Source organism: Dufourea novaeangliae, unplaced genomic scaffold (assembly GCF_001272555.1).
Source record: "Dufourea novaeangliae isolate 0120121106 unplaced genomic scaffold, ASM127255v1 scaffold187, whole genome shotgun sequence".
Lineage (NCBI taxonomy): Eukaryota > Metazoa > Arthropoda > Insecta > Hymenoptera > Halictidae > Dufourea > Dufourea novaeangliae.
Window position 1 is genome coordinate 1,302,340 of NW_015374075.1, and position 25,761 is coordinate 1,328,100.

Here is a 25,761-nt window from a genome sequence, read left to right on the forward strand (position 1 = left end):
CAAAAAAATGGGAATTTTTATAGGCGTGCTACCTTAAGGCGCGTATTCACAGACGAATAGTTTGTGAACACTGTTAGGAAACTATGCTCGCAAGAATTTCGCAAACTTGTCGGTGCAACAGGTTGAATTTCATCTGAAAATGGGTGAATTTAATTTGCAAAAAGGTGAATTCTTAGTGCAAAAACTATGCAAAAATAATGGAGACGCGCCTTTAGAAGTACAATAGAGTCACTTTTATATTTTGTTTTACGTTTAATTGTTGTACAGCTACAAATTCCTAAAAAAAAATTGAACTTCATACTCGGTTTCGTCGTTTCCAACGTTCACATTTTCGTGGTTCGCCGTGAGGAAAATTTACATTTTTCCGGTGAACCAGTGATCGATGGCCGCGCATGTGTGCATCGTGGAGTCTGCCTCCCGTGGCACGCCATAATAAAAAGGAACCACGCTGCTCGCGTCCCGACGCGTTTTTCCATTACGTAAGCGTATCATCGTGATGCTAATAATACGTTCCGCGTCCCCCTGATGGATTCTGTCACGGAATTCGAGTTATCTACCGAAATCTGGGAATGGGAGTGATATCTTAAACAAAATGGCGCTTAATAAATTGGACCCACAGAATTCTTCTGGGGTAGCATATACCAAATGGTCCCGGAGGTAATGTTGCCAGCAATAGAACGGAATTTTTATACTTTTTAGAATTTACTTGTGAATACAATTTGAGAATATTTTTTGTGAGAAAATAAACTGCGCTGGAAAACTGTAAAACTATTCGATGCTCTCCTAGTCTTCTTTGTTTTGGATAGAAAAATAACGAGACCGTACTCGCGATGGAGGCCTCGAACGGAGCTTAACAAATATGAATATTTATAGTTTCGCGTAAGTCCAAGCGAAATATTATTGTGTTCTTATCAATATTTAACCTTTAGATTAAATGCACACTTTTTTCCTTCTGTGAATTATTAAGATGCATAAAAATGTTCGTGGCCAGCGCAGTTGCGAAAATTATCGTGAGGCGAAGGGTTCGTTCTGGCTTCAAAGGCTATAGAACGGAATGCGTTTGCATAATGCAGGTGCAAATACAAATACATAAATACATACAGAATTTCTGAACTCAGCACACACTCTCGTTACATTAACTAATAACATACGTTTCCTAATACCTCAAGCCGTCATTAACTTACCTTATTAATTCTTTTACTTCGCTTCTACATTAACAACATTCTTTTTATAATTTTTCTTTCCACGCTCATTAATCATATTGTAGCTCTCTCCTTTTCTCCGTTTTGTAATACTTCTCGCGCAGTATGTATAATGATCTCTGGGCTCATGTTTTTAGAATTGTCCTTATACACTTAGGACTGTTCACACACCATTTTTAGGTTTGAAGGTTTTGTTTTTAGACGTACACGTGCTGGATGGATTTTGTTACTGAAACGAATTTAAATGAGTGATAGACCCATCTTTTAATCACCCTGTATATTTAGGTGTCTATTACAACGAATAATAATATTGAATTGTAGTTAAGAAGCATGATTTTGTTTATTAGGTATGTCTATTGTAAAGGGAATTTGTCGCCTTTAAAGAATACAAAAATAATGAAATAATAATGTTGAAGGTAGGAGGAACGGAAATCGATAATTGTTATTTGAGATTTCTTCATGAAGGGCGGGGGGGGGGGCACATCCTTTCCTTGTTCGTGAACTTTTGTATTTACGAGACCGGAGTAGTAGATAAGGAATGTTTCAGTATGTAAATTTAATCTTCCCTGATACTATACTCGCGAGATTTAAATGCGTGGAATCCAGCCGTATCTCTATTTACTATAAGGACATAATATTTTACTGCGTACTCTGAAGTTTAATAATTTCTACGAATACACGATCGTGGCCTTCGTTTATGCAGATTTCATTGAATCATCGATCAAGATAATATTGTATAATAGTTTTCAGAAACTTATGTTCTCCCTTGTGCTTATCAACCCCTAACGGAGGTCTGCATTAAAATCCTTTTTTGTTAACATTAAAAAATTCCAATAGAGCAAGGTTATATCTTACACTTTCACTGATGCATTTTATTACAATATATTACAGATACAATTTTAAAGGAACAATTTCTCTTCAAGAAACAAGAGATAGTAATTTTCTTTCTACATAATAGGAAAACCTTTCAACTTCTCGTCGATTTCCACGTTCGAACGAATTATCATGCAAATGGACAAAATCATATTCGGTAATAAAGAACTTTCTCGTGTCTGTGAATAGTTCGTCGTTGCAAAATTGAACAGACGAACGTCGAAAAATACGTTGAAAGTGAAGATCGTATCGAGACATTAAATAGAAGATAAGGGTTGCTCGAGGCAGGGCGAGGAAGGAATAAAGGGAGCCTTTACAACGCGCGTCTGCGTTCGAGGCACTTTACTTACAACCGAATGCCTTTGGAGTGTTTTTACGGTTCGTCTTTGCCTGACAAGTAAACTTAATTAACGCAAAATAATCTGTTAAGGAGGGAAACCGGGTACATATAATTGAACAAACAACGAATACTTTTTTAGTTGGAGTATCAGCTCCGATAGTTTTTCCTCGTGAAAACGGTATAAGATACACACTGGAACTTTGTAAGAGGAAAATTAGTCATTTTGATTTTGTAATGTATTATTTTGTTTCGCTTTAGCATTTTCCTTGATGGAAGTGGAAAACACCAAATGAAATAAGATACTTTAACCCATTAGGATCCAACGTTGTGTTAACCCAACATTTTACTCGCATTTTTTTCCAGCGAATTTACATCATTAAATTCTGTTTTTCATGTTACAGTTTTGAAAGAGGATTGTAAAGGTTTGCCTAATATTTTTTTTGTCACTATTTCTTATTCTACTTATTGTTAGATCCTACGACGTTCTGAAATTTGAAGAAATTGACGTATTTATAGCCAGTATGATAATAGTAGTAGTCTTTTATAATATAGTGTCTACTATTATAATATGTACATTTTTTATATTTCTACAAAATAATGTTATTTTATTTACATTTTTCAATGAAAAATTGCCCAATTTCTTAATCGGTTATTCTTAATGTCTTTAATCAGTTCGTTCTTCTGTTATCTCCTATTCAAGTAGAATTATTCTAGCGGCTGTTCTTGCCACGTCGACGCCGCGACGATCGCGATATTGGGAAAACCGTAAAAGAACTCATTAGTGGTTCAAGGCTGGTATTATCCAGATAAAAAAGTATATTGACACGGAGGCCACGTATTAACACTTCGGCTGAAAGAATATCTCCATCGCAGGGAATAACGGACACCATTATGTCGCATGATAGGGTGTAGTTTGTGGGTCCATTGGGAAATAACGCTCCTCTTTCACGCGTTGTCGACGCTTCAGTAAAAAGTCTCGAATTCGTGTTCACTATATTTTGTCGATTCAGCATCATTTAGTATTATAACCGTTAATATTATTAACATTTCTTTAACATGCATTGTACTAGTATCTTATTTAATAACAATCAGAAATCAGATACAGAATAATTCTGAAATATTTAGAATATTCTGAAAGATATCTGAATGTTCTCTGAATCGGTTATACTCTTCAGACATCCTTTGAATAACCACGATTTTATATCAACATCTTACTATCTTGTGCAGTCTTCTGAAGATACAGAAACGTTCCGAAAGGCGTCCGAATGATCTCTGAATCGTGTATATTTCAGACATCCTCTGAATATCTCTGTTTTACATCAACAGCAGGTGTATTAGTTTTCTGAAGATTTTCAAAAGATCTACATTCATCTGAAGACTCGTACATGTTTCACAAAATTGTTCTTCGAATGTGTTCCAAAAATCTTTAGAAAGTTTCTCTACCCGAAAGTTCACTGAAGATCGCTATTGTACGAGTTCACCGAGAATCAGGATCCATCGTCGTAAATCATTTCTCGCCGGAAATCGGCCCCAGAATTCATCGGGATTGCATTTTCTGCAGTATCCAGGGAGAGAGGGGGAAGAGGGTAGAGCAACAAAATCAATGTCCTCGAAGGAGAGAGGAGCCCCCCGAAATGATTTCGAAGCCACCCCTCGAGCACATCAGTTGCGACGTATCGATCGATCCCTGTGAATTTACGGCCGGTCCGTATATATTCCAGCGACGATTGGATGCGGGTATTAAATGTTAATGGCCGTATATACTCCGACAAGAGATGCTGTTTAACCGACACAGTTAAAAAAAAAAAAAAGAAAAAAAAACTTACGAACTGCCTGTTGATACGGACAATCGCAGTTGAATACGATTCATGAAATTGTTCTAAACTGTGTTTGGAAAGTTTCTCCTCCGAGGAAAGTTCTGTTTCCGTTGTTTGTGTATCGAGAACGGGTGAAATCGAATTTGTATGCAAGATTTTCTAAATAATACAGAATGTATTCCTCGACGAATTACATTTGGATTTACATACGTGAACAATGGAGCTCTTTTCTGACTCAGGCTTCAGACATCGTGGCCATTTTGTGTCGAACAGTAGGCAGAATTGTACGTACACACGTACATACTATTATACATTCGAATACTGTACAATGGCGTGGAAAGTTTATACCGCCTAGTGGAATTAGTTTCGGTGAATTTGTTGCTGTTACAGACGCATAATTGCGTTCCACGCAGAGTGTAGTTTGCATCACGAGATTCATCGTTGCCTTTCGAAACGGAGGTTCGCGTTGCTGATACCGAAAGGAACGAATTGTTCGTTGTTTTTCGTTATGTAAACTCAACGCTGAATGATACTTCTATTATTTGCGTGTAATCATGCCAAAAGTAATTGCTATGGATTGTAGTTCCGTTTTGAATAGGAGGTAGTGTGCAGTTATTTCATGAAATTATTACTTCCGACGTTCCTATTAAAGAAGAATTAGCAGACACTGGACACATTTATAATAAACGATATAATTATTAAAATATTCAGAGTTTTTAATATTCTAGCTCGTTATACTGCGGATGTTTATGCAGATTTACAATTTTAGACACTGATATACAGGGTGTCCCATGATAAGTGCCGTTTGATATAACTGATGATAGGACAGAAATTGTAAGGAGACTTATCATTTTTTTTTATATAGAATAGCACTGTCAAAGAAAAACTTCTGGTTGGAAAAATGCTTGCGTTAAGTTCGAAGAAGAAGACCCCACCGAAACAATAGATTACGATTGTTTTTGAATAGTAGGCGTATGAAATGATATATTTTCTTGTTTGAAACGTCACGCGACGATGACGCACGCGAAAGTTGTGCGGATTATTTGTGTCCGACACAAAACGACCGAAACAACATTGTGGTTCTGTTGGGTACTTATTAATTGGAAGTCGGCGACGTTGCTTGTAACGATTTATTACGCGTAGGTCATAGTACGTTCGACAGCCTTTATTGTTCCGATCGAAGCAGTCGGGAAAACTTATAAATTTTCATGATAAGTTCCGTTTCCGGAGACAATGTTCAATGGACTATTGCGTAAAAAGCGATCTTACTTCACACGAGGCAATTACGATAACAGTTGCGTATAAAACAAGAAATTATTTCTCGTTTTATTTGAACGAAGTCTATATCTTGGGGCGATAATTAAATTCAAATTACACTGGAATAATTTTATATTGGAATAATGTTCTTTTTAATTTGGATCTGAATGGGAATGGATAATAAGTTTATCTGATCGATCAGACTCGAGTCTACATTTATCGTTATACATAACACGTTAACTTCTTTCATTTTTACTGTGATGAAATAATAAAGAATAAGGCTGAATTTTGCCTTAGAAATTACTTGTTTTTTAAATCGATATTTACGGTTATACCGTTCCCAATTGTTTATTATTGCAAATCATTTGTTACTGCAAACAGATTCTCATTTCTAATCATAATTATGATCGCATTAAACGATAAAATACCATTCATTTTTTTTTTCATGAAATGGTACCTACATTTCGTATCTAATTCGGCTGGACTATCGATGGAAATCCATCTTTAGGTTAAAATATTAATAAAGAAACTGGTAACGTGCAGACATCGTGAAACGGGCAAATATTTATGTAAATGTGGGGGGCTTCTGAAATCGTCGGGAATGTCGAGCGTTGCTGGCCTGTAAATAATATAAATATCCGGGATCGCTGTTGTTCCCTGTCGTTTTCACTTCGACGTGTTCATTACGGATATCCCCGGCAGTAAGGACGTTTCCATGGCTTGGAATGGCTATATCAACGTCCTTTTATTAGGTTGAGCAATAAGCACGCTCGCGTTTCCTCATAATGGCTTCAACTGTCATTACTCGGCTGCAGATGTTCGTGTACATTTACGTTCTTCTTATTCAGCTAACAAAAAGAAGCTGGGTATTAAATAGAAATTTATGCTTTTTTGTTCAGTGTTTCGCTAGAGTAAAAATAATAACGGTGATGTTATTAAATTTTTATCGTTTTCTGTACATTACATTCTGCTTTGCACACCTTTTGTGTAGTGAGAGCGCGAAAGTATTCGTAAATGTACATCCTATTCTACATTGTATAGGATCATTCAAATTGTTAAATAGTGCCCCGCTATTATAACATTGCATTTCGTTAAAAGAATTGCAGAATAAATGGTTAAAAAATATTTTGTTTTAACTGAAATAATTTTTATTAGGTACTCTTACACATTACAAAGCTTATTTTGATCAGTATGTTAGTTCAACAGTTATGATTTATGGAAAAACGTTGACAGTATATTTCAGACAGCTGTAAAATAGACAGTTTATATTTTCAAAAATCCTTCGAGACACGTTTACACATCACTAAAAACTACAACGTGTCCAAGTGTCAAAGAAACCGAAATGTTACTCCAAAAAGTAACAAATGGGTGATTTTAAAGGAAGTTTTACTTCAAAAAAAAGGTGTCGGTAACAATATTCCAAGTTTTTAGATTTGATTATGTGGTCCAATGATCAAGGTTCGTCATCGTGTACGATTTTCTAGAAAATTTTACAAACTTGCAAAATTACAGATTTCAAAAGACAAATTGTTCCGTTTGTCCCTGGTCTTTCCGTCAAGAACAAGTTCGGCGAGTATCGTCTTCGAGTGTAATTCGTTAAAGGAAAGGCACGGTCGTCGTAAACGTGCTCTTAATTGGTCCGCGGACCTGTGCAGCTTTTCAGGCCGGTTCACAAAGTTGCTCGAGGGGCGATCGAACTTTTGCGGGGCGAAAGTGAAACGACGGTTAATTACGTTGTAACGAGCCGAGAGGGCACACGGCTACGAATTCTTCCACTTTGTCATCGAGCTATGGAGCTTAATAGGGGCCGTATTCCGTGTGCCGGCTGATCGTAATCTGTTCTTACCCGTGAGTCACCGACTTTTACGCGAGCTTTGGGAACGTGTTGTCTTTTTGTCGTCTTCCTCGTTTTCTTTTTTTGTCCCCTTCGACGTGTTTTGAATTCATTACCAAGTGAAACGATTATCCTCGGTGCAAAAGTTACGATTACCGATTACTAAAAAAAAAAAAAGCGAAAAGAAAAACGAAAATTTAATTGACGATCGTTAGTCGAATAAACATGAGAGTTCAAGCTGGTATTTTTTGTAAGCAACAACGTGCTTTGGTTTCATTATCAAGTGAATTATCCTGGAAAAATTTCGAAGTATCGATTTGGAAAGAAAATTAATCGACGATTATTGGTCGACCAAACGTGAGAATTCGAGTTGATAGTTTTAGTAAATAATCGTGTTACTAAACAATTGTGCTATTATAAACGTCAAGTTTGATAAAATTATAGTGGGTTATTCATTGGTATATCTAATGCCACCGATATTTATCACGAAAGCTCAGGTTTCGTGGTGGCCATTCCGAAAGCTTCTTCGGTATTTATATTTACAATAGCATATTTTTGGGAGCGGCAGCCTAGTGGTAGTAGTGATAGTAGAACCACACATCACACGTTAAAAAATACGCGTCCACTTTTTCGCTGATTCTATCAATTTCCGTAATAATGGTCTGCCTTTTGTTGCCCAACCATAAATCCAGTGAAATGTCTGCTAGTCAATAAAATGGCCACAGTACGATATGTTTTATGTTGAATTACGCAATCGTTTATGTATATACGAAGTTTTATCTTTGAGGAAATATGGATTCGATCGTGGGAAAGGGATGACCCGAAAACAATCCCATTCACCGTGAAATTTATAGTTTATCAATACTATTACCCTTCTTCTTGTCTTGTGCCTGGGGTTTCACAATTGTACAGTGATTATATTTGAATTACTTCATAGCGCAATTTCTAAATTACTCGGTGTAAAAATGTCTGTATTGGTACGATACTAAAGAATGGACGGATTGTTGGATATTTGAATTTTTAGATTACTGTGTGCTACATAAATTTTTCATTTTTGAAGTACTAATGTATAATACGAGTTGTACACTTGAAGATTTGAATAAATGAGTATGTATTTTGTCGCGTAAAAGATATGATTCACGACGAAAATACATATTTGTAGTTAGATAGGAATTAATTTTCTTCAAAAACAGTACATATTTCCAACTTACGCTGTATATATGTCAATCTGTATTTACATACACCATTTACATTCCATGTACAATTAGTTTCTCGAAATGACTGAAACTTCCCCCGTTTATTTATTAACAAATTGACAGGCAGACTGATAGCTACTAATCTAATCTTTCAGATAGCTAATAATCTAATTTTATAAGACGGCAAATTCTTCAGTCATATCGATCCGAAGGAGACGCCATTTTGTTCCGCCATTATCATTTCCAGCCTCAAATTCCACACCATTCTGTTAAATGTGAAGATGTGTTCGCGTGTATTATTAACTAAACGGTTCGCTGTTTATGATTCTACAGTTTGACAAATTGACCACAAAGTTCTGTTGTCACTGTTTTCTGCGAGCTTTTTGCGTCTTTAAATGAATATTGAACGAAATCAGAGACTACTTTGAAATAGACAGAATACACGAGACAGCTGTGAATCACGGGAAATTATGTGTAAAAACAGACAGAATAAAGATCTTCACCGCTACAACATGTCGGTTTGCTCGAAGAATAACACAACTGAAAAAAGTAAACTTTTCAAGGAATCGGTTTGGAATTTTTTATGAATAGAAAAATATTATTTACTCAATCATGTAGCAATGAAAAGAATTTCCTTTCTTTTACAATTTAACCAATAATCTTTGGATTTTGGAGGTCTTTAATAAAATATTATTTATTTGTCTATTACTCACTATTTAAGAAAGGGTTAAAACAACCCCATTTTTAATTGCGATGTTGTTCATATTAAATAGCGTAATTTCATTATGATAAATATATAGTTCGATTTTTCAGATAAAACTAGCTCATTTTCACAACAAAGTTGCACGGATATCCTAAAATTAATGTTGAACTGTAACGAACATGTTTTTTCCATTTGAATAACGCTTCGTCAATTCCAAAGTCTCGGTTGTGTTAGTCACCGATCTTATTTTTAGAGTGGAAGAATCACCTGGAAAGCAGTCTGCTCCGCGAACAATAATATTCTTTCGCAATGGAACCGGTTTAATATACAAACCGGTGTCAAATATGTATTAATTATCGCTATAATATAAAGGCGGCTACCAGGGACGTTTTAAGAAAGACAGAGTTCGTTTATGTGTACAAAACAATATAGAAATATCAATTCGGGGCTTATTAACATACACAGTCGGTCTTTTAAACATCCCCACAGAAGACAATCTTGAAATTGGAGCGTTAGATTAACGGAGTACATATTTTGAAAATAAAATTTAATTATATACTCGTTGCTCCAATTGTGAATTTCTCCATAATAAATTTCTAAAGAAGGGGCTTTAAAATTCCGGAACAAAAATTTTAGAATATACTATAAATAAAAAGGTTATAATTTTTTTAATGGGAAAGTGATTTGTGGGCAGCCTTGTAGAATCTTTCCTGTGGAAGTCCCACACATTTTTATCAACACCCTGTAGCCATGGGGCTTGACTTTGTATCGCGGTTCAACTTGGTTCGTGGCAACGCCATTTTGGCGACTGATTGATGGTCGTCCTAATGACTCCTCTTGCAAATCGTCGTGGAAATCGTCCGTACCCGTGACTCACGACGGGGAAAAGCAATATTACCCGTATAGTATATTGTTGTCACTGAGCCCGACCGGACGTTGCTTGAGGGAGAAAATTCAATGTTGATCATGACCCAGGCTTGTAAAAACACATTGTAAATCGATAATACAACTACGTGGTGTAACTATAAAACCACCCTAAAATTTTCAATTCTTAGTTATTTCAGGTTAAAATAAAAATGAACCAAGGATGCCATGTCCGGAAATCGCATTGAAACATAATGTTTTTCCGGAAAATGATAGATTATATTCCTTGGAAGAAAAGTGGTTCATTTTTATTTTGACCAGAATCTGTAAGGATTGAAAATTTTAGGGTGATTTTATAGGTATGCCATGCAGTATAGCAATTTTATATGTAAAAATGGTATTTGTTTGATCAGTTTCTTGGGGTGTAGGTGTAATACTCTTTCTTTGTATCTTGGGAGAAATGGATAGATTAAATTTATGCAACAGTTTAATTGTCGTTATTATTATTATATTAGGTTGTTGCATAATAAATATGGCTTTAAATTACAGAGTTTGAACAACTATGGTTTTAGTTGGCAACAACTATATTTTTAATTGAAATGACATGTGTCTGTGCATGACACACTCCTGCCAGCAAGTTATACAAGTTTCTTGACCTCATGTTTAACGATTTTCAGATAGCTGAAATGAACGGCATTAGAAAATCATTAGAATCATTAAACTGCTCATGGAGTTGGAAGTCATAAATTAAAAGGGAATTAAGTGTTACATGAATATTAGATGTTTAGATTAGTGATAATTGGATATTTTAATTTTATATTTATTGAATATGGAAGTTTCTTCGGTCCCTGGATATATAAGAATTTTGCGGAGCATGATATACACCGAAGTTTAAAGTCGGTAGTATATTAGATTTTATTTCTTAATAGGATGATATGAACCAGTTTATTATAAACCAATCTTATAAGTGGTATTAATTAGATAATTGAAGCTATTTAAAACTTTTTCATGCCCAAGCATCAAATTTTAAATTAAATGTACAGATTTCTAGATAATCAAGATAACCTTTATAAATGTATTTGCCTTAATTAAAAATTTTAGGCCACTCCCACATTTTGATTATTCATGTGACATTAACCTGTTTCTTGTTTACTCACGAAAAGGTTCCGCGGTGTTTTTTTTTGTTAATAAATAGTCGACACGATTTTTCCCTCTAGTTTTCCCTCATATAGTACAAACCCACCTAATTCAAACGTGATACAATCTATGGGTGACGGGGACTAGACGAATGGCAGGACTCCAGCCGAGCGGAAGTCATCCTAGGGTCAAAAACGGGTCTATTTTAGTCCACGAAATACATACCTCTTCCACTGCGACATCATAGTCTCCCTGAACACAGTATGTACCTATGTATTTCGATATTTCCCAACTGCTAAAGACAGTAGATACTAAAAAGTAAATTAATTTTTTTTTAACCCTTTTGACATGGCGGTGGTTATAGACAGGGTCATTCCACGCGAAATCGGACACTTTTTGGAGTAACATTTCGGATTTCGTTGAAACGAAAATAATGCGAGTATCCAGTTGAAAGTTGGACGGTATTGAAATTTAAACAAAGTGCAAAATTGACGACGATCGATCGAACATGGCTTACGACACCGTTAAAAAAGATCCGAGCACGCTTTCTCGTGGTATTATATTTAAACAGCTCCGATTCAACGGTGGCCTGATTTAATTTCGATCTCTATAAATACTATTTCTTTGAACCCCATCGTGATTCACGTCACTGTCACTGTTCTCGTTACGGTTCGCCGAAAAAAAATTCATATTTTTCGATGTTCTCTCGAGCTCGACCGAACAACGTCCGCCATTTTGTCGGTTGGAAAGCTGGTCGAGCCGGATGTTGCAGCGTGTAACGAAAGGTGTACAATTCGGACGACGGGTGTCCGTATCTCTGTGTCCTTGTAATAAATTCGTTGTAATTTATGCGCATGTTGTTTCGTGGTTTCTTTTCTCAAATTTACATCCGTTGGATGGATAACTGTTAACACATGTATAATTTTTGCACCAGTTCAGAAACTAGTTTTGTCGTGTGATATTTAAAATACTTACAGTTTAAAACTTGATTAGTACCTTGTATAGCGGATGTTTAGTTGTTTCTTCAAAATAATTCTTCGAAGCTAGAAGTTGTCTCTTTGTCGTTGATTTTTTATGAAAATGTCAGATATTTTTTGCTTGATGCCCCCGACTGTTACACACAGAGTACAGGTAACACAATAAGGTGTCGCGCGAAACAAGTTCAAAATCTTGTCGTAGCGAAAAAGGCAGTTTAAAACGTGGGAAACGGGTTGTTGTACCTTTCGAGGAACCGTACGCTTTGAAGCTTTTCGGATTTAGATTTTTTTTACGGATCAACCTGTAAACTCAAAAATTAAAGCGGAACATAAAACTACTTTTTCATCGAAATGAAGTCGATATTAAACTTTGTAAAAGGGTTTCTTGTTTGCTTTACTATAAATGTACAAGAATACATCTAATATATCACAAGTGTATTATGAATTTTATGGTTCATATATAAAACAGAAAGTATCCATAAAGTCGGGTAACATATTTTTTTTTTATTTTTAACCTTGCCAAACCTTTTAATGGAGTAAATATATTTCATACTATTTTTTTTTACGAACGCTTGGGTATTTAGCTACTTGTGGACAACAGCCGTAACTCGAGAGATTGTTTTACCGAATTGCACCGCGAACAATGATGAACTCCCAAGAAAATGTCTCGATGGTACTTTTATCGAGACAGTTCAGTCTATTGTTAAAACTTTTCCCGGAGGGGAAGGGAGGGGAGAGAGAACAAGTCGGACCCCTCCTGGCTGGAAAAGTTCCTCAACTCCGTGGGTATTACACGTGGCGCTCTTTCTTCGCCAATAACCGCGTTGTGGAAGGCGGGTGTTGAAAAAAGTTGAGGGAATAACCACTGTGAATCGTTGATATTGAATTCCACGGTTGTTGAGTCGCAAACATTTATAATCATCGTGATACAGACGCAAACCAAAGTTTCTTTCTGTACGTGATGTTTCGTTCATAATTTTACCGTAAGTTTTTCTAACCGAATATTTAACGGTGGTTTACTAAAGAAAAATTACCAAAACTGTTCTTGTTTTTATTTTCTAATTTTTTCTTGACGAAATCGACTCTTGTTTCTGTGGAAATTATTTATAATTAGAATATTAATTTCTGCGCACACCGAAAAAGTCTTCCTGTTCCCGACCGTTTGTCCAAAGTCATTCCCGCTAAAAGACACGCCGTCTTATCGTTTTAAGCATGGTGGAACGACCTGCTCCGACGAATTTAATATCTCCCGGAGCCAAGCAAGCCGTGAAGCCTGAAAACACGAAAACTGTGAAGAGGCGCAGGGCGGAGCTTATTTTTAAGCGGTGGATGGTAGGACTCGTCCTTTCCGCGAATTTTCTCTCCAGATCCGCGGACGAGCAGCTGTTTTCTATATCCCCTGTTTGCACTCGAGACACGCCGTGAGCTTCTGCTGCGGTAGCAATCGCGGTAGCACGAGGTCTGTCACGTATAATGCCCAGTAGACGCTTACGGACGTTGCTTCACGAAATCTAGCATTTTGTCTTTCAGTTGTCGGCGCGACTTCTTGTGATAACATTTCAAAATCACATTTTCGATATTCTAACGCGATTCTCGAACCTTGAACTGTCTTCTGGGCTTAGTTCTCGTAGGAGGTTGTATCGATAACAAGACTGTGGGTTTTTTTTTAAAATGCTACTTGTATTTTTAGCAATCACTTTGCGAAAACGGAGATTCATCGGAATTTTATTCTGCTATAAAGACGCCTAACAGGTGCTTCTGTATTTTATTGTTTCCCAAGTTGCACGGTTCACGTGAACGATTCAAGTATCTGTCCAGATATGGGCGCACGACATTAAAGTCCTCATATAATAGTATGCAGACAATGTCTGTAAACGTGTACAGGGCATAACCAGCCCACAACGCTTGGCTTATATCCGAGGGCATAACGCAGCTTGTGTCCAGGAAGGGACCGCGAGAAAGAGGAATAGAGAGAGATTGAACAAAGAGAGTATCGTCAGTGTCTGTGAGAACGACACCAATTGCGAGCAGCTACGAGTACAGAGAGGTATTTCAGACAAGCTACAAAGTAGATGGCCACGTAAACGCCGCCATGGATCGTTAAACTGAAATCTGTCGGAGCAACCCTGTGTTAAGGGGTTCAACGAACGGGTTTCTTCATTTTTTTGGATCATTCTGCGGCGAAACGAGTCGGGTTTGCATGCTGAGTCCTCTCTTTTGCGCTCAGTGCAGGCTCCAGACTACGTTTGAACCTGGGTTTGTTAAGGAATCTTAGGTTCGGGCCTAGATTCGTTAAGAAGTCTCTAGGTTCCAGGCTTAGATTCGTTAAGAACTCTAGCTTTGAGCTTAGGTTCGTAAAAAATTTAGATTTGAGCCTAGATGCATTAAAAGTCCTAAATTTGACCTTAGATTCATTAAGAACTATAGATTGGAGCGTTATTCCCGAGGAAATCGAACATGAAATTTATCGAACACCCGTGGAGTCGGATACGACTTCAGTGTTTCGTCTGCCCACAACTTACTGTTTCTACTTACTGTGATCGTTACGTCCGTCACATTTCTGTAACCTCCCACTTTATCAATTCCCAACTTTCCTTTCAAGGGAAGGACCCTAAAAGTATTTATAGCCACTATAATAAACCAATTTTTTCTTAAATCATAGAAATTTCTTGCTAATACTTTTCACTTATGTACTAAAAAAATTACTCAAAGTTGCGTACACGCAACATTTTACTCACACAAACAGTACCAATCCAAAAATTCTTTTAGTACCATTTATATTCTTCCTCGTACACTTTTATAAATAATAAATAATTACCTGTATGTGTAAAAATCGTCCCATTTCACTGTTTGGGATCCAATGGGTCAAACGAACAAAAGGAATTCAGGAGCGAAAAAAACGCCGAAGACACACCGTTTTCCTCTTCGACTAAACGTTCATGGAGACTTTCAAGAATATTCATGGTCCGATACGGTCGCGAAAGCCTATGATGAACGAGCTTTCCGCGGAGATCGGACTCCCGCGAAGGGGCGTAAGAAAAACTTCTGAAACTTGTGCATTCGGGCTCACGGACGGTCTGCGTCGGTGAATAATGCGAACGGATCCATGGCAGTAATGTGATTTATAGCGAGCAATGAAATATAGTTGATTCATTCGCGGGAAAATTGGGACGTGCGCGCTTGGCTCGATCGGTGAAGCATTTTTCACGTTTCACGCCGCTTTCGACCGCATTTATGTGACGCTTGTGTCACAGAAAGCACGGTAAAACGACGCGCAAAATGTATAGGTACGCTCTTTGTCATACCGTTGAATACGGAACCTGTTCTCCACACGGGAACTGATGTAACGTGTTACCACGTTCTAACAAGGGAACTTTGGTAACCCGAAAAATCCGATTTTTCTCTTTGAAACTTTGCAGGTTTTCGGGTCAACTCGACTAAAATATCAGACGCGACAGTTGTTGTGCTAGTTTTTCGTTCTTTCGGGTGAAAACACGCCTTAAAGGATAATTTGTGTTTTCTTATTTTCCTGCGTATCTCGAAACCTGTAGTAGATACAAAAGAATTGTCACAACGAGACTTTAATGGATTTTTCTGATCTATGAATCATTAATTAATTAAATAATTTTTTGACAACTTCATTGCACAGTTTTATAGAGCATGAAAATCCATTAAATTCTCATTGTAATAATTCTTTTATATCTACTATGATCTTCAAGTTCTATGGGAAAATGGGAAAACCCACTTTAAGGCATGTCTGCACGGTCCACTTGAGACCGTATTTCGGTCGAACTTATCGTGGCCACTTTCACTACGATCGTAAGCTTTCTGAAAGTGATTCCCGTTTGTGCTAATTCCGGTATTGTTTATCTCGCGTAATGTCCTCACGTGTTCCGAGTTCTTCTTGGTTCAGTTACGATAATAGCGTATTACACGCTCTTCGTTTACCACGCACGCATTTGCAGTGTGTATATGTATGAAGGCGAAAGTGTCCGTTTGTGTGTGTCTCCGACGTTCAATCTCACATCATTACTCATTTCGGTTAGAATATGTCTCTAATTGCGCCTTCCTTAATTACTCACAGCCGGGCCAGGGCGCGCTCGGCAGATCCCGGAAATGAGAACGTAATAAGACGTCATCGCGCGCGTGTACCCAGACCAGCTGACTCGGCTTCCACTAGGGGAAAAATTGACGTAGGGAAAAGGCCTCCGACCATTTGAATTCGGAAGTTTCTGAAGTTTATGCTAAATTAACATGCATTTTAACATTTATTTCAGTACTTGAAATAAATTTACCAAATGGTAAGAGGCCCTTCTCCTACGTCACTTTTTCCCTAACGGAAGAGCTTTCTACCATTCTCCTACTGCCTTAGAAATTTATACCAAATTAACATTCGATTTAACATTTATTTCAGTACCTGAAGCCAAAATTGAGTGTACACTTGCTACCGTTTCGACGGTGTTTCCCCCAGTCGACCTTCTTCTCTATCCTCCATGTTTCGGCGGGAGCTTCAATCGAGGCTGCGAGTGTATCGATGTTCCGACCCCCAGGGTTCTTTCATCTGGGACTCTCATTTGCCGAGTTTTTTTGACGGCCCCGCGAATGTATCACGGCGCCTGGCAAATATTAATGGATACATACACCATACGTATATCGGGGTGGTCTGTCGCTCATTGTCCGCCTCTCACGGAATCAATACGGAACGCGTTGTTTGTGGAGGACCTGGCACACGCACATACATACACATAGATACATTAGACACACATATACATAGGATAGATACACACCAATAATCCTTCGAGCCCCGCAGGTCCTTCCACAGATGGTTCTGGACGTTATGAAACCGCGGACCCGGGAGCGGTCCTGCTTTTTGTTCCTCTGTGGTCGATCACACGCTCGGGTTCTTTCGACCATTATCGTCACGGAAAAACCATCCCCCCCCCCCTCAACCCGTTGACGGAATATTTTCGGATGATCGACGACCACCCTGTTCCTTCGACAAATTGTCTCTCTGTATGTAGAGAAATAGATCTTAAAGGAATTTACTTTGGGGCCGTGTCCTGGTGGAAATCAGGCTATTCGAGAATGTACAGGTACAGTAAATCCTCGATGAGTGTTAAACATGAATATAGGGTAAACGCACCAATGAATGAACACTGTAGAGATTTTGTAATTGTATAAGTCTAATTTTAAATGATAATAATATTAATGAATATCAGACACATGAAAATTAGATTTTTTAATATTTATATCTTTTTATAATGTAACATAAGCGATTTTTCAACTGTTACGCATTCTAATAGGTCGCTTTTGAATAATCGCCACTTTATCGGTGTCACGCGACCTAGAATTCTGGTCTGCATGAGATTAAGATAAATCTTCTACGCGATTGGTTACGAAGGCCTCCGTGAAAGAAAATGGATGAGGGAGAACGTAAAGTCTTGATCTATATCTTGCGCCGTTACTATAGACGGGCGGGAGCACAAGTCTTTATCTGAATAAAAGATTTTAAATGACGAATTCGAGGTTGAAGACTTTTCGCCGGTTACTCATTCTATCGAGATAACGATTGTATCTATAGAGCACGATTATGTTCTATTATGAACCAGTGAAGATCCAAATAATTATTCCATGAAACGATGTAATCTCTACTATTGTAGAACCCCATTATCGGAAACACGTTTTAAATGGATTTTTTGTTGATGTATACATACGTTCATATTGTGTAATAAATAAAATGATTCTCCGTTTCTGTCAGTTTGCATAATCGAGGTCTTACTTTCGACTGGCTGTGAATGTAGGATGGCAAATAATTCCATAAATATTTCGACTAGTTACAGTATGTAACATACTTACAATTAAATTAAAGAAAGTCTTTACGGTCGAACGTGAGATTACCACTGTATTTAACAATTCAAAATCAAACCTAAATATATAAATCAGTTACCTTCCATCATTTTAGAGTTTAAACAAATTTTTCTGAACGTGTTTAATTGGTTACTTCATGAAGATTCGTTCCCCAAGCGGTGAGAGTGACGACGTTTGTTCGTCAAATTTTATACGGCTCTTTCGAAATTGTTTCGGCGAGCCACATTCGACCACGGGGACATATTCCTTTCTATTTATCCGTTCGGCTGGTTTCTCTCGAGCCACCTGGCCGCAGCCACGAAATTGCAATCCCGGCACAATGACTAGACGTTGCCTGGAACGTCGGTTAGCAGCTTACGTGTTTTCATCGCGAGCGATGAGCGACGTGATCCGCGAGACTATTATCATAATATGTACTTTCATTACGGTAAGGTCTTCATTACCTTACCGCGATTCGATCTGCCCCGGATCAATATTATTCCCCCGCTTGCGTTTCATTAAAGGGGTTAGGCGACCTTGGATGAGACAAAGTCATAGTCAATTTGGACAATTTTTTTTCGGGGAAGGTAATGAAATAAATGGAAAAGTCAATGTAAAGCCATTTATTGTACAACTTCACGTAGCTCGTGAAAAAATACATTCAGATATGTACTATGATATGACCCTCAAATGACCTTGAACCTCGAAGATAAAGGTTAAATGATGACCTTGAAAATTTGGAGAAAGAAAAACATTTAAAAAAAAACAACGTTTGCAGGATTCTGACCACTTAATATAATAAAAAAGATATTCTGGGGGTCAGATTTAAATGAGACATCTTGTGTTTTCCTGTAAATTTTGAATTCCACCAATTCAATTATGAATCACCCTTAGTAAATATATTTACGTAAATTTGTTGATTTATCTTTTTCTTTCGTGAATGCTTCCAGAGGCTTGCCGTGCGGTGTACAGCCCCCAGAACCGGTACCAGACCCCGATGGCGACAAACTGGCGACGATCGCGGCCCGTTTCAGCTACTTTCAAGAACGGAAGAGCTCGCTGGCCGCCTCAAAAGTCGATCTTCGTAGAAACATTAATCCGCCAGCCAGGTATAAAAATGCGAGACCAACGGTCCGGCTCAGGCCGCGGCAGGTGCTTTGCAGCAAGTGCAGATCGATCTGCAACGAGAACAGCGAGAACGTCGACGTCAGCCGGAAACGGAAGCACGACGAGGCTCAGCAGGAGCAACAGCAGCAGCCACAGCAGCAGCAACAACAGGTAAATACACGCTGTATCTTCTTGCAATGTTAACGGAAGATCAGAAAAATTCAATTAGAAATTTCGCAGGCTTCTAGGAAACCTCGATATTAGTTACAAATTTTTAACAATTCCATTGCGCAGTTTAAAGAGCATAAAGTGTCAAATATATTTTTATTGTAACCGTGTTTTTTTTTTTATATCTGTAGTAGTTTTCAAGATGTATGTAGAAAAGGAATGTAGGAAAACGGGTGTTCTTCGGTTGAGTTCGATGACTTGTTATTGATCTTTGGAGTGTAGAGACTAGTGGTAGATTGAAAATGGAGGAAAGAAGATGAAGTAGAGGTAGATGGGATGACGTATTGGTAATTGCGGTATACATATGTAGAGTTGCCTCAACTTTTTTGCAACGTGATAAAAGATTACACTTTGTATAATTAATGCTGATTGAACTCGACTCAATTTTGATTTATCTGTAGCATACAAAATTATAACACTATTGATACGAGCGATATTTAGCCTTTAAATCATCAACATAATATTTGCATAGTATAACTTCGAGAAACAGGATTAAGGAAGTTTGTTAGGTAAAAATTGAATCTCAAAGTTTCTCTTCCACTGTAATCTTCAGATTCCTATATCTGATTGATTCCTGGAAGTACATAAATTGTTTTTCTATCATCGAAATTATCTTTAATTGCATTTGATACGGCTCGTTTAAAACGATAGGTAAAAGATAGAATGAAATCGAAGTTCCTTTAAATGGAAGTTGACATTACTTAAAGTCCTACGATTCCAGAAAAACATAATTTCTCGGGAAAGTTAATGATTAATTACTACAAATCAGGTGATTTTTGATAATTGAAAATGTGTCTGTAAATTTTGTCTCTGAGTACATTTGGTATTTATTCTCAGTATACATATTCGGAGTTCATTCAGAAATCACATGATGATTTCCTTAAAGGAAATGTAACTCAATATTGTTGCCTTACGAAATATGCTTATATTGCACCCTAGATGCTGTCCAATGCAATAAAACTCGTAATTTCTCTTCTAAGGAAACGCAGTTTAGACGTACCAATCGATCAGTCGTCCAATATTTTCCACACCAGATAAATAATCGACTCAATTTATGTCGCAAGGAGAGACGGAAGGCCTTAAATACCGATCTACCAATTAGCGTTATATTTTATTAATCTATTTCCCAAGAGAAACGTGTTGCTTCGGGGTATTGGAAGGTTTAAATAGAGGCGACCTTACTGTCACTTCCTGTTCGCCGAAAGCAAGAAAACAAAAAACGCTTGACGCTTCAATTCGATTAGGTGACGGGTCATGGATCGACAAGAAGAAGCGATCGCCGTTGCGGCCAGCAGCCGCAAAAAGCTTCCAGGATACTGTTCTCCGAGTGTCAGACCGAGAACGTCGCGGTGTCCTCCCATCAGCCAACGAAATCCTCGTCGTCGTCCACGGCTCTGAGTCCCGACTCGTCGAAGCTGGCACCGTCTCTCATACCGAAAATCTCCAGACTCCAGCCGAGCGAAATCAATAACGCCACACAGCCAACCGGTTAGTTAGTTGATCCTTTCATGGAAGTTCATATTAATTCTAGCCAGACGAAATCCCGACAACGTTGAAACTTTCGAAATAATTCTATAAACCCTTGTTTTAAATAACAATATCGAAGTTCCAACAGAGCTTGTCTTTGTATTCGGAATTGAAAGATAACATCGCTATTTTCAGATATTCCTTCACTGTTCGCGGTTTGTATCCTGTTAAATGAATTTTAGGGAAGCGTGCGATTCCATAAATGAGCATTTATCAGGCTATAAATCGAAGTAGATCGATCGGATCCACGGAAGGGATAGATTGAACAGTTCAGAGAGAACAGGGGAGGATAACAGACCCCAGCCCCAAGTTTGCCATGAACCTAGATTTATTTCAAACATCCTTAAACCCCCTTTTCATTACTTTAATTTCGTTTTACATACATTACATTATACCTCAAAGTACAAACATTAAACTTCACAAAATGCTTCTACAACCTTTTTCGAAAAGTCCAGATTTGAGGAGATATTTCTAGTTTTAAATCATTTGGGGTCACTTTTCCCGCGTGTGCACGTCTAATTTAGACAGTACCTGCAATTCGATTAAAAATCCCGTACGTTGCCTTGAATCTTCCAGAGAAGGTGAAGATCGGCGAATCGTTTTGGAACAACCGACCGGAAGAGGATGACTTGTCGGGAAACGCGATGGAACCAACGGAAGAACGGATGGAGTCCACTGATTGCGACAGTAATCCGTCGATGGCGTACTGTGCCACGCCCAGGAGGCTCAGCAGTTCGTCGGTAGAGAGCGCTAAGATACCGGAGGAGGACGAGAAGAAGACCTTCGCGGCGGCGGACTCGACGATGAGGCCCAGGGCGGCTCGTGTGCCGCGAAAGAAACGTTCCGTGGGCTCGATGGAGGATCTATGGGACGAGACGGTGTTCGAGGATCCGACCAGAACTGCCAGGACCACGCCAGTGATCAAGATCTCGTTCGGTGCGCAAGGCGAGGGCACCGTGCTGAAGATACCTGCGAAAATACAGGATCCAGAGTATGAGCAGGAAACCGACGACGCGGAAGACGCACAGACGGAAACGGAAAGGGATCCGCTGGAATTGCCGAGGACCTTCGAGAACGAGTATGATTACCGCGAGGACTGCGAGGAGGACGGACAGGAGCAGGTGGATCCGCAGAAGCAAGGTGTCAAGGACGCTAGTGCGAAGGCCGCGAAACGGGCGTTGAAGAAGGCCAAGAAGGAGGCTAGGAGGAAAATGCTTGGTGGTGTCTCGCCGGCCAGATCGCCTTGCAATGGATCGCCAAGGTTAATTATCATAATGACTTTAGTAGCTATCTGTACTGTATATCCAATTCCTTCTCACAGAAACTTCCCACTCCTTGTTTCTCTGTTGCACTTCCAGCAAAGACTCTAGTGTCCTGATACCCTCCTCCATCCTTTTTGTCCTATCCAACTTGTCTCAATTTTTTCTTCTCTTCTAGCGTTCTTCTCCCTATTCATATAACCTAAACAAAGATGGCTGCCGCTCTACTGCTCTTACCACCGTGTTGCTTACCAATCCCCTTTTATCATCAGTCTGTATTGTTCTGTCTTCAGGTACAATCCTACCTACGACACATTATCGTACCACCGGCGCAAGCATAAAGTGAAGCATAAAAAGAAGCACAAGGAGGACCGGAAACACAAGAGCCAGCAGCAGACGACGAATCAGCAGCCTTGTCTGGAAACTGGCACGGGCAATCAACAGAATTGGAACGTCTTGCCGGGTAGCGAGTCGTACACAGCCATAAAGGAGCAGTGCCTCAAGCAGAAGTTGTCCATATCCCTGAAGCGATTGAACACGAACGCGTACGCTAGATGCGATTACCCGGTGAGCAACGCTTCGTCCGGTTGCAAGAGTCCTGGCGCCAGCAGCGACGAGTTGAGCGAACAGGAGGTGGAACCGGAGGTCGACGCCGGTGAAACTGCCCCGGACTTTCCCCCGCAGTCTCATCCCTTGATGATGCGACTTGCAGCCACACCTGTCGAGCATTGCCTGACCGCGAATGGCAGAAGAATGGATGTCGGTGACGTCGTATGGGGAAAGATTCATGGATTCCCTTGGTGGCCTGGAAAGGTGCGTGTTAAACCAGTCTGATAAACATACAACTTTCCTCTATGTGCTATAGCGATAACAGTATGAATACGCTAAACGTACACGTTGAACGGGTCAGCAATAATTGAACAACGGATTTTGTGTACTCATAGTAGTTGTAACTTCAAGTGGTTACTTATCAAAATGTTGTGTTATTATGACAGGTTCTTAGTATCACAGTGTCCTGTAAAGAAGATGGCACATCGTCCGGGCCGCAGGCTCATGTTGCTTGGTATGGATCCTCGACAAGTTCTCTGATGTCGTGCGACCAGCTGAGTCCATTTCTAGAAACATTCAAGGTAAAAGAACTAAATACTGTACTAAAGGAAGATAAATCTACATAGCTGACAGATTAACTTATTCTGGTTATGAGAATCCCTCTGTATCAGTCTTTGCCCATTTTTTTAAAACTGTAACCCTCGTAGCTTTAATAGAAATATAGGAGAAGAGTATTTTTCAATCCAACTGTCCTCTCAAGATGTATTTAGTGGATATCATTTTTATTTCTCAGTTATTATAAGTGTCAGTCGTTGTATTTTTTTGTTAAAGACCCGGTACAACAAGAAAAAAAGGGGCCCGTACAAGGAGGCGATACGGCAGGCGCAGAACGAGGCCCGAAGTCAGATCACGCCTAACTCGACGAGCAGCGTGCTAAACGTGTGCGGCTCGCCGCGCGAGGTGAACGTCCTCTCCTAAGGGAAGGTGCACAGCCACCTAACACCATTCCTCTACTGCCGGCCGATCCGTCAGCCCGTGCATTCTCTAATCGGGGCGGATCGAGTCTCGTCGTGTAATATATAGGAAAGATTTGTACATAACACATAGCGTTAATGAAAAGAATAGCTCTTTGGATCGATGTTCTTATCCAGTCGCGAGGCTGTTCCCGTGGCTCGTACGCGATGGCTCACGGGGGCCCCGGAATCGACTCAAAAACAGGAAAAAGAAAAGGAAGGCAAAAACACGGAAATGAAACGAAATTGAAGTTTACTGCCGTCACTGGCACGCGTTTTTTTATCCTCAGCTTTTGGGGGCGAATGTCTAGCGTGTAAGGAAGTATTTAGATAGGGTTATATCTAGGTGATAATAATGTGTCGGCTCTCGAGAATCATTCTTTTCGTATTTGAAATTGTGACTGCATCGATAGCTGGGACGACGGGCGTCGTCGTTGACGATTGCACATGCTCGTTACTTAAATTCTTTATATACAATACGTTCATATATACATATATATATATATATATATATATATATATATATATATATATATATATATTTGTATTACAATTTCATTGTGATCATTGTCGGGAATATTCTTCAGGCTGATCCAGTGCGGGCAGTGAATCTTCGATGCAACATGTTCGCCGGACATTGGCAGATTAATGCGATCGTTAATCACCGCAATTTTGTCGTGTATCATGGATGACAGGATTTTAAATGGACAATATCTTTGACGAGCGACGTTGCGTCGTATTGATGATTGTTTGCATAATTGCAGAGTATCTGTGGATCTGTTGGTTTCAGTTCGAACAGCTTTAACAAACATCACAGCTGTGTAGGTTGATTCTGGCAACTGGAATTAGATAGGTATTGAAAGGTGTTAGACACTCTATAGTTTAGTGCAATATAATTACGAGACAATTTATTGTTGTTTTTTTTTAATCGGTTAGAAGTATTAAGTTGTTGCCTAGGAAATGGTGGAATTTTCTAATCAAGATTACTAACAAAGTTCACTACTTTTCCAGCTAAATTAAAAATTGGATTTCCTCAATTGTGACGGATGAAGGTAAATTTACGTTTATGCTCAAGATTAAAATCAGTTTGAACTTATAGTGAGAAGATACGTACTAATAATTTTAAAAAACCATAGTAGACTCTATTCAGTTGTAAGAATCATTCTTCATAGTTAAACTAACGAAATTACTCTTACGAAAAACTAATAGCTTTTAATTGGATCTTTTTTTTCAGTAAAACGATTTACAGAGTGCTGAATCCACAAATGGATTTTTCGCGACGTTTCTTACTCTGCATTCGTTATCATCTGAAAATTAAAATTAGGCCCGTGATAATCAACAACGAGACTCGAAATATGAGACACGTGACATTTATTATTCAGTGCATATAACTAACTTATTATGGTTACACACATTTCCAAGAATAATTCAAGAATTATGCCTTACCTATAAAGCCACGTATTTAATATAATAATAGTTTTTCTCCATGTTTAACATTCGAACCTTTTCAACGATTCCATGCTTTATTGAAAAATACAGTGTAATTTTAATGATTCTCTAATTACACCGAGCAGTGTGTGTCCATTTAAAATCGAATCATAAAACGCACCAAAATATTCCATCCCATTTTCGTCGTCGTGTTTCAGCTTTCAAGACTTCGACTTCATTATCACCTGCTTAGCGACTTACGAGTTTCCGTTTACGCTTCGTCTAAACACTGCCAAGGAATGCAATAGTCAGTTCGTTTCGAGTTAACGGTGTCGTTGGGAGACAATTTTTCAGTCTCGACTACAACAAACAGCCATCTAAAAAAAAAAAAAAACAATGGACGGTGAATTCCGACCCTACGACGTGACCAAAAGTTTACAAACAAATTACGACAACCTCCCCCTCCCAAAGGTATATACAAAATTTCGTATAACATTAATTTTACTTTATTCGAGTAGAAGAAGTCGAGCGATTCGGAATTCACTGGCTTCTACTTAACGTCTGTCATTTAAATTACGAAACGAAAAACCACTTCCTAATCAT

At 38.6% G+C, this 25,761-nt stretch overlaps 1 protein-coding gene across 1 annotated transcript in view; it reads left to right on the forward strand.

Moving 5' to 3' along the window:
• Nucleotides 1–23,958, forward strand: part of LOC107190546 (PWWP domain-containing protein 2A-like) — a 29,733-nt gene extending 5,775 nt beyond the window's left edge. Inside the window, exons 2-7 of the mRNA XM_015579361.1 lie at nucleotides 18,998–19,325; nucleotides 20,627–20,870; nucleotides 21,486–22,170; nucleotides 22,462–22,981; nucleotides 23,164–23,298; nucleotides 23,549–23,958. Of these exons, the coding sequence (XP_015434847.1) occupies nucleotides 18,998–19,325; nucleotides 20,627–20,870; nucleotides 21,486–22,170; nucleotides 22,462–22,981; nucleotides 23,164–23,298; nucleotides 23,549–23,695 (2,059 nt within the window). The 3' untranslated portion in view covers nucleotides 23,696–23,958. The remainder of the gene's footprint in view (nucleotides 1–18,997; nucleotides 19,326–20,626; nucleotides 20,871–21,485; nucleotides 22,171–22,461; nucleotides 22,982–23,163; nucleotides 23,299–23,548) is intronic.
• The last annotated feature ends 1,803 nt before the right edge of the window (nucleotides 23,959–25,761 follow it).